Raw genomic sequence first — 10,329 nt, 5'->3', positions numbered from 1 at the left:
CGACTGAAGACAGAACTACAAGAGTCATACCAGGTTTCAAAGTAACAGCATCCTCCATCTCCTGATCTCCAGCCCTGGCCGAGGTATCAGAAGTAGCAGCACTGCAGTTTCAGAAGATAGTCGATTAGCTCATGAGTCGACCAAGAATAAGTTCATGAGGAGCAGACAAATTCAAGCTACACCATTACCCTGAGATAGTGGGGATCACCATCTTCATCTTCGGCAAGACCTTCGCCGACTTCGACGGCGCCACCCGAGATTTCTTCGGAGCTTTCTTAGTCGGCGCCGGAGAAGTAGTCCGAGGGCGCTTGGACGACTGCGTGACGGTTGCGACCCCCTTACCGCGCTCGACCGCGGGATCGTCGACAAGCTTCGAGCGTCTTTCCGAGCGAGGAGGTACAACTTCCTCCTCCTCCTCATCTTCTTCCTCCTCACCAGAGTCATCACCCTCATCATTGTCGTCAGCATCCGAATCCCACTCCTCCGGGATTTCGCCCCCACTTCCTTCCTCCTCCTCAGTCGGTGTTTGCGCTCCATTGGGCATCGAGTATAACTTCGTGGTGGCCTGTCAGGCAACAAAGCAAAACAAAGATCACTCGACCAATTCGCAGCGAAGCAGAACGAATAAAGCAAGATTGCAATTGGAAATAAGTGGCCATACCGTGTCCGGTGTGTAGGTACAGTCGAGTGGTGGGATCCTCCAAGCCCCTCGAGGTTTGTCCTTATTCCCCGTGATTGCGGCCACCCACCTCTCCAGTGTGGCGTCGTCGACCGCTTCTGGATGGACCCGAGTGGTGTCTTCGGTACCACAATACAGCCACATCGGGTGGCCTCGGTACTGAAGTGGTTGGATGCGCCGCCTAAGGAAGACCTCCAGAAGATCCATACCCGTCACTCCGTCCCTAGCGAGTTGGACTACGCGCTCCATTAGCATTTTTACCTGAGCTTTCTCCTCAGGAAGCACTTTCAGAGAAGAGGGTTTGTCCACTCGGTCCATGGAAAATGGAGGGAGACCAGTCGACTGCCCCGGCGTCGGCTCGTCTTGGCAGTAAAACCAAGTCGACTGCCACCCTCTGACCGACTCAGGAAGGGTCATGGCCGGGAAAGTACTCTTATTCCTCATCTGAATCCCAAGACCCCCGCACATCTGGATAACCTTAGTCCTCTCGTCACCCGGACTCGCCTTTTTCACCGTCTGTGAGCGACAGGTGAATATGTGCTTAAAGAGACCCCAATGAGGTCGACAACCCAGGAAGTTCTCGCACATGGAAATGAAAGCAGCGAGATGGGCGATAGAATTGGGAGTGAAATGGTGGAGTTGCGCCCCAAAGAAGCTCAAGAACCCTCGGAAGAAAACACTCGGCGGCAGAGAGAATCCACGATCGATATGAGTGGCTAGGAGGACGCACTCACCCTCCTGCGGCTGCGGTTGACACTCGGACCCCGGAAGCCTTGCTGACCCATGGGGGATCAGACCCTCGTTGGCCAGGTCATTGAGATCCGTCTCGGTGATGGTCGAGCGGATCCAATACCCTTGGACCCAACCCTTTGGCAGGAGGGATCTTGACGAAGATCCGCCCCGACTGGACGCTCTCCCCTTCGCTTTCCCTGCCGCCGTCACCTTCTTCACGCGCTCCAAGGACGCCGTCTTCTCCTTCACCATTGTCACCGGCGAAGCGCGCGAGGAGTGGATAAGCAGAGGCGAGAGCAGGCGCAGCGGGCGGAGGCAAAGAGGGCGGAGAGAAGAATGGGAAGGGACTGTTCAAAAAAACCCTCGCCCGGCGCTTTATATAAGGACACTTCTGAGTGGCTGACGAGTAGGCCCGGGCGGTCCTGTCACATCCCAAAACAGTCGCGCACGCACGATACGTGGCGAAAAAGGCGGCGTGGCAATCGAGGCGTCTGTGCCTTATCCCATCCGAGTACCGCGGTCCGCCCCGCTTCGCGCGCTTCCCAAAATTCAGATCCCACAAAATCTGCTAACAGCAGATCAATCTGTCAGACGATATCTTTCCTGCGATCCGTTGCTCGGAAGTTCACTAAAGTTCAAAAGTTCACTCGACAGAAGACAAGAATGGATCAAGGCGACTGAAGTAAAAGTTGACGCCAACGCCGGAAGAAAAATCACCGATCTAGGATACGACATAATCAAAGCACGGGAAATAGGTCGGAGAAAATCATCAACTCCTTCCTCACTCGAACCTCGATCCATTCGGGGGCTAATGATGATGTTATGTACCTAGGGTAGGGTCATGGACCTATCTAGGATACCATACCAAAGGACATCCTTAGACGAAGCTACCTTTCAGTCGACCAAGAGGGACTTCACTCGATGAACTCAAGGACACTCGACGACGAAGATAGCCACTCGACCATGAAGCTAACCACTCGACGGCTAGGAGACCTAAAGTCACTCAGCACGCAACGGTCTGTCATTAAGTAGCTTTAACAGTCTTCATAGCACTTTATGAGGGCGTTACTAGTAACCCCCTGTCTTAATGTACTTTAAACCCTGCATAACTGAGGGCCGGAGGGGTCTGGCGAACTCTATATAAGCCACCCCCCTCCTCAGTGTAGAGGGTTCGCACCCCTGTAACTCATATACACAGAAACCAGTCGACCGCCTCCGGGCTCTGAGACGTAGGGCTGTTACTTCCTCCGAGAAGGGCGTGAACTCGTTAAACACTCGTGTGTACAACTACTCCATAGCTAGGATCTTGCCTCTCCATACCTACCCCCCATTCTACTGTCAGACTTAGAACCACGACACTCATACCACTCACACTACTGATCATTCATCTAAACTGAGCAATGAATAACTAACCAATCGGAGAGGATTATACATCTGTAAATCAAACATAAGCATCACAAAAAATTGATCATAAAGTAACAACTCGTCGCATTAGTATAATCACCTCCAAAATGAATCAAATGGATCACAATAATTTTAGGTAGCTCATTTGAGCATGTTGAAGAATGGGGGAGACATTACATATTGCTAATTCTATGAATCCATAGTTTAGCAGGTTGACTACTCACACAAAATCATGGGGCAACGGGGATCGGTGGTCATGAATATGGTGATTAATTTACCTTTGACAGAGTACTAGAACATGACAGATGAGATAGCCTCTGAATGTGAAGTACTAGTGATGGTAAATTGTGATATATTTACACAAGTTCTATGGATATATTCGAGTTAGAGGTGGCAGAGATAGGGACAAGTGGATATTGAGCCCATGTGCTTCAACCCTGGGTCACGTGGGACTCCTAGGCCCCAACATAACTTTGCTCTTTGGTTGTGGTGCTCTTCTAGTTCAAAAATAATTCCATATTTTTCTTTTATTTTCCTTGTGAGCTTAGAATATCTGTTTTTATGCAACCGACAACATTGAAAGCAGAAAGTAGTATTGGACACTTTATTAATATATTATTTCAGATCAATCATAAAACATGCCAATGTACTGATATTAAAACATCAAAGCTATAAAATTATGGATATGTTTAGGAAGTACCAATGGACTATGTGGCTTCACCTATTTCAGCAGTTGATGTCGATAAACTTATCGAACGAACGTGATGTGTTCAACTGGAAGTTGCACTCTTCTGAAGTGTTCATCCTCAAACCCATGTATGTTAATATTAGAATATTAGGGAATCATTCCATTCATGGTACATTTGGATAAAGTCCGTTTAAACGTGATGTTATTCATGTGGTATCTTACCGTGGTGTGATGCAAATGAAGGATAACATGTCTAAGCGTAGATGTCAGGGCTGCAAGAGTGTTGTTTTTGTGACAAGGAGGAATCTATTCCTTATCTTTATATCTCATGGCCATTTTGTAGCTCTTACCTGGCATATGATCCACATAGTTTTTAACCTACCTCCACCATCTAGCATAACCAATATGTTGGCAATTCGCTCAGCTTGGTACATCCTAGAATTACGGCACATACCTGCATGGGAGTGTGCGTCTTACTTTGGGAAATTTGAAATTGCCATAATGATTGTGTGTTTAACCTAACAAAACTTTCAAAAAAAGATGAAGGTTATTTTTCCGTGCTACATAATGATCTGTATGTCAGTGCTACACTGCTGCAGGATCACACGTTATGGCCTTTGGGTTCAACCGTTGAAAGACGGTAGCACGAGATACACTCAACTGGTTTGAAAAGTGATCCAGTAATAGACCATATGTACGAGCCATGTAATCCTGTTATCGCCCAGTTGTGTCGAGCCTTTGTTTTAATACTTCTGATATTTTGATAACACCTTTTATAAGTGATGGATGTGGGTATCGTACGATGAATAGTCCAGGGGTTTAATCCCCTTTTTGAAAGAAAAAGAAACTCTTTGGTGGTGAAGAAAATCATCTCAGACTTCACCTTATAGACTCGTGGTTTCAAGAATTTGTTGACAAGGTTTTCGCCTCCTCATGGCAATAATACTTATCCTGACCTCATGTGCAAACATACCCATGGAATCTTTGGTGAGTTGCTTGCTTTTAGAAATTGGTTAACCTTTGAGTAAGATATACAGTTGAGCCCTTAGTTATTTCTTGAAACAAATAGTGTCCTTCAGTATCCTTGTTCCCTTGAGATCCTCGATCCTTCAAATTTCAGTAAGTTTTTCTTTTTGAGAAAATCCACCGACTTGAACATGTATCTTTGTACTACTATATCGGTAACCACTTGTAGAAGAAAGAGGGAACACAAGTTGGAGGGAGATGTAGTAGGGTGTTGAATGGAGTACTACCCATTTGTATCTACTCTTGACGCTCACATTGACGTCATTCCTATTGACGATTTTTACTCGCAGATGTCCAACTTTGGTAAACGCACCGAGCTCCTCCACAAATTGATATGTGCGGAAGCTTCAAATCCTCAGTCAACACAGGTGCAAGTGGACGCAGGTGTGGCGCACCACTCAAACGAGGTGGAGGACGTGGCAACTGTGGCGGCGCATGCCCCTTTAGCAACACCAATAGACGTGTGTGATTCGGCGTCGGCGACCATGGAAATGGTGCTCAGAGCAACTGACTTATACCTCTAGGTCAGATCTTTACTAAGACATTGCATAATGTACTCAAAACTTGGTACTGCTACGATGGCCGAATACCAGCAAGAAAGGGTGGTTGGCTCCTCCAACACATCTACGTCATTGACATAAATTGATACACACCATGGAGAAAGGGTGGTGCCACTAACCATGTCATCAGTGATCTTGAGAAGCTCACCATGGCGATCGGTATCGTGAACACGACCAAGTGCACACCATGAGTGGATTAGGTATGAACATTTATTACATTGGTCATTTCGGTTATAAAATCCCTCATTGAAAACTTCATCTACAAAACATATTACATGTTCCTAGTACTTCTAAGAATCTTCTTTCCATTAACCGCCTTCCTAGTGATAAGAAGTCTTATCTTGAATTTATTCTCAAATACTTTTTGATCAAGGATCAGGCAACAAGGAGAATAAGACATCAAGGAAGATGTGAAGGAGGTCACTACCCCTTGATTCCATATAGGGCGTCCAATAAGTGGGCTTTCAGTGAAAACCAAACTAACTTCAAAACGGTGGCACAAACGTAATGGTCATCCATCTTTTTATATTGGTCAACAAGTGAGGAATAATAAGCTACCCTTTCATGGCGAGCTAGACATGGACCGAGTGTGCGATTCTACAAAAAAGGCCAAGAGTCACCAATTACCTTACCCGGTGTCTAGTATTGTGTCTACGGCCCCTCTTGAGCTTGTGTTCTCCGGTGTGTGGGGGCGGCTTGTATCTCTCTTGGCAGACATGCATATTATGTAAGTTGTATGGATGATTTTAGGAAGTTTATATCGATCTATGTTGGTGCGTGTCCGATCTGAGCCGGTGCGGGCATGGCCTGAGCTGGTGCGGGTTTGTTGCCGGTCCATGTGGGTGGCGTGGCATCGGTCCACTCTACCACCTTGTTGCGGTTGTGCGCCGCTCCTCCTCTTGATTTGGTCACAGGAGGCTCTTGCCACTGCGGTGCTAGCTGTGCTCTGGCAGGCCGTTCGGGTCTGTTGCTGGCACATGTGGTGGTGGCGCGGTCGGAGCCATTCCAACGCTTGGTGGCGGTGTTGCAATGATTGTCCTGACAGCTATCGGTTGACCCTCCCTCCTACTAATGTTCCTCGTATCGCAGTAGGCTAGTGAACGTTGGTATTGTGGTTGGTCGCGGGTTGGCCACTCGTTGGTTTGTTGTTGCCGAGGTTTGGCCCCGTGTGGTGTGGTTGTTTTTTGCATCAGCGAGGTCTTGTCTCCATGGTGATGTTCTATCTTAATCAGCATGCTCTCTGATTCAAGGGCCATAGTTTGTCATTGTCGGTGTGATGCAGGCTGCAACTTGCTCTCAGTTGGCAGTGACAGGGCCCCTACCCGAGTGTTAAGTCAGGTGGATAGACACATGCCTATGGGTGAAAGCCTTGTTTTCAATGGGGACGGATCGACACATGCGACGCTGTCACAGTGACGCCATCTCCCTTTGGAATAGTCGTCGAAGGGTTCGACCTTCCCACTAGACCACGGTTAAGTTGGTCGTTTCTTAAGTTGTCGCCGTGGCTATTGGCGTGGCTAGACCACACCCCTATCTCGACGGAAGGAGGAGGGGGTCGAGGACGGTTTTAGCCGAAAGTCGTAGTGATAGACATGGGGTCGATACCTGTGGCGATGACAGCCACATGCATCACTTTTCCTTCTTGGAAGCGTCTGCGAAGATCCCGCTCACTTCTATCCACATAGAGGGCATGTAGACGGTGGAGGTCAAGATAGGTCAGGTTGGCTAGGTCCTTTTGTGTGCTCATAGCTAGGGTTCTAGCTTGATTGTCCCTTAATCAATTAAGCCTTCGTGTGATTTTCGGTCTAGTTTACCATTTGAACCGGGCCAACTCTATTTATCTTTATATAAAATCTCATAGCACCGTACCCTAGTGACAATTTTTCTTGTGAAACACGAGTTCGTTCAAAAAACTTAGGGACATGGGAATCTAAACAAATACAAGAGCCTGAACAAATTTAGTGAGCATGTCGGCTGGACGCCGGCCGTGTAGCAGGCCGGCAGCTGTCGTGCCTCTTGCAGCAAGAGAATCGGAAGGAATCGTAGCATAGAGAGAGCGGGTCGAAGCATTTAAGATATGGACTGTAGGCCTAGGTGTGCAGGTTAGGGCCAAAAGGAAAAGATCAATCAGCTATCTAATTGCGATTAGTCTTAGCTATAATCAGCCTATAACACGAAAATTACCTTTTAATGTTCAAAGAAATGGTTTTTCAGGTGGGGTGGGGTGGGGTGGGGGGGGGGCGTATGCATGGGAGCACTCCCCATCACAATATGTTTGATGGCATCATCGCTAGCTCCATCTGGTGAGACAAGAGAGCTAGTACAAGTATGAACAGGACTTGTTCAAACCATGAATACACAACTATGATTAGTTGGCCGTTGCAGGCAGGCCTGCCACTGCAAGGAAACACGCTTTCCTTGTTACTCAGGTGGGAATTGGTGAAGACCATTTCCATGATATCCACATGCGCCCCAACAGAACAAACAAAAAACCTCTTCTAAGTTCCCTTTCCATATATATACTGGCCTTCTTCAACCCTTCGAAGCATCACAAGTTCACAACTCACAAGAACTAGTCTGCACAGCTCTTTGCCTACTCGACAGAAGGCACTTGATCTAGTGAGAATTAACGTTCGCATCCAAATGGCCTCAGGATTCTTCCTCCTTGTTCTTTTGGCTCTATCAGCTTCTCGTCCTCTTGCCTCCGACCCTGGCCAGCTCCAGGATTTCTGCGTCGCTGACAGGACATCCCAAGGTATGTATAATCACACATGCGCGCATCACTACACTGAAACGTCTAGGTTACTTCTTTGTGCCAATATGTAGTTGTTAACTGTTCAAAAACTGTGTATGTATGTGCAGTTTTCGTGAATGGATTTGCATGCAAAGACGCAAAGACTGCCTTGGTAGAAGACTTCTTCTTCTCGGGGCTTCACATGGCCGGGAACACGAGCAACAAGCAAGGCTCTTCTGTGACCGCAGTTAACGTCGCGCAGATTGCTGGGTTGAACACTTTGAGCATCTCCCTTGCTCGTGTTGATTATGCACCCCATGGTCAAAACCCACCGCATATCCACCCCCGTGCAAGTGAGATCCTGACTGTGCTAGAAGGTTCGCTCTATGTTGGTTTCGTGACCTCGAACCCTGAAAACGAGCTGTTCTCAAAAGTTCTGAACAAAGGGGATGTGTTTGTCTTTCCACAAGGGTTGATTCACTTCCAGTTCAACTATGGAACTAGCAAGGCGATAGCCATTGCGGCGCTGAGTAGCAAAAACCCCGGAGTGATCACCATAGCAAATACGGTGTTTGGATCAAATCCATCCATCTCAGATGATATACTTACCAAAGCCTTCCAGGTGGACAAGAAGATGGTAGACCATATTCAAGCTCAATTCTAGGAATACACCACAAGATTTGTTTATTTGATTCATTAATTTTTTATTTGATTAAAGATTGTAATGCATGTTTCTTTACAATGTAACTAGCGGGATGGCCCACACATTTGGGTGGCTAGATGTATTACATGTTATCGTCATATATAGTTGGTATCATTTTCTTTGCCAGTCACCTATTGTTAATTGTTGTTGGATTATGCTCAACGGTATTGTGGAATTTTATATGCCAGTCAGGACATAGGTTATGTTATACCGAAAAATATGTTTTGCCTAAACATGATATTATTCAACAGTAAAATTTGTCAATATTTTTTGCTGCAGAAAGACCAATATTTTAAATAGCACGCTATTTCACCGTTATAACGCGGTTATAGCATATTTGGAAGGGAGACGTTACGTTTTGGCAAAATCAGACGCTACGGTGCTAATCGCGTAATTAGCGCGCTACACATGCTATAACATTGTAACGTTGTAACGTTATAACGTGCAGACCATGCAAAACTGAAATAAGCACAGCCCAGCAGGCCAAAACCAACCCACGATCACTAGCTTTCTCATTCCTTTTATCAGATTCTCCCACTAGCTTTCTCACTCCTTTTATCAGATGCATATATTGCTTGCTCCTATGAAAAATTTAGTTGCTTAAATACTTTATTTCTAGATATATTTGATTTTTTTGCAAACGCTCTTTTAAAATATAGCACGCTATTAGCACGCTATAACTTGTGTAGCATTTAGAAAAGGGCCTCGCTATATTTTGTAACGCGCTATTTAAAATATTGAGAAAGACACACTGATCTCCATGTTCGATCTTACACTCGTCGTCAAACAATGTCCACTTTCCCACTAATATTTTGTTAATAATTTTCATATGCCTACGCTATCGACCGCCCATGTGCTCGTCATTCTCAATCCCATCATTGACTAAATATACCTTATCCTAACATCATATGTCTCCAAAGCATTTCTGCCACTTTTCCTATGTGGCCATGGGAATCTGAATCTTCTTCGGTTATGTGCATCCTCCATTAATTGTTCCATCTCAGAACTGTCATTAGTAGATGGGTGGCAAATTTTATTTGAAGCCCAATTCTTTTTAGTCATTGTGTCAGAACTCACCTCCTGACCTTTTGGATTTCCTTGATAAATCAACTTCTCGTTATTAATTCCAAATTTGATATTTAGATAAAACGACGTGTATTTTCTATCCACCTAACAAAATGTGTTCTTTATATATCGCAATGAAATTGGCCTCACATATGAATTTATAAAATAGAGTAGTAGTACTGCTTGTCCACATAATAAGAGTTGTATTTATTATTTATTGATTTACACAATCAACAAATTTAACATGCATGTAAACAGGGACAAAACCTGATGATGTTAGCCAGAATATTTTGGGTTTTTCAAGTTTTAAAATGTTTTATCTCTTAAATAAAAAATACGATTGAAAATCCATTTTCACCATTAAACCCGCTGTGACAAGGACTTCCGAAACTAGATCCCATATCGATATGTTTCGACAATATTTTTTGGCAGTCAAATGTTGCCATGTCTATTGCACATAAAATGCATTGTCAATGACTCAAATTTGCCATTAACCACACTAGTAGAAAAAGGGCCTATTGTCCCGGTTCGTAAGGGCCATTTGTCCCGGTTTTTGAACCGGGACTAAAGTGTCGGTACTAATGACCTTGACCTTTAGTCTTAGTTCTTACACAAACCCGGACAGATGGGCCTCCACGTGTCCGGTGCGGCGAGCCCAGGCGGGAGGCCCTTTGGTCCCGGTTGGTAGCACCAACCGGGACCAATAGGCATCCACGCGTCATCATTTCAGGTGCTAGG

At 45.6% G+C, this 10,329-nt stretch overlaps 1 protein-coding gene across 1 annotated transcript; it reads left to right on the top strand.

Annotated features, from left to right (window-relative positions):
• The first annotated feature begins 7,732 nt into the window (after positions 1-7,732).
• Positions 7,733-8,487, top strand: LOC119301486 (putative germin-like protein 2-1). Its single transcript, XM_037578457.1, has 2 exons — positions 7,733-7,844; positions 7,952-8,487. Exons 1-2 carry the CDS (start codon positions 7,733-7,735, stop codon positions 8,485-8,487), a joined length of 648 nt encoding a protein of 215 aa, XP_037434354.1.
• Positions 8,488-10,329: the final 1,842 nt, after the last annotated feature.

The sequence above is a fragment of the Triticum dicoccoides genome, chromosome 1B, assembly GCF_002162155.2.
Source record: "Triticum dicoccoides isolate Atlit2015 ecotype Zavitan chromosome 1B, WEW_v2.0, whole genome shotgun sequence".
Classification (NCBI taxonomy): Eukaryota; Viridiplantae; Streptophyta; class Magnoliopsida; order Poales; family Poaceae; genus Triticum; species Triticum dicoccoides.
Note: the sequence above shows the minus strand (reverse complement) of the source record. Positions and strands in the feature narration are given on the sequence as shown.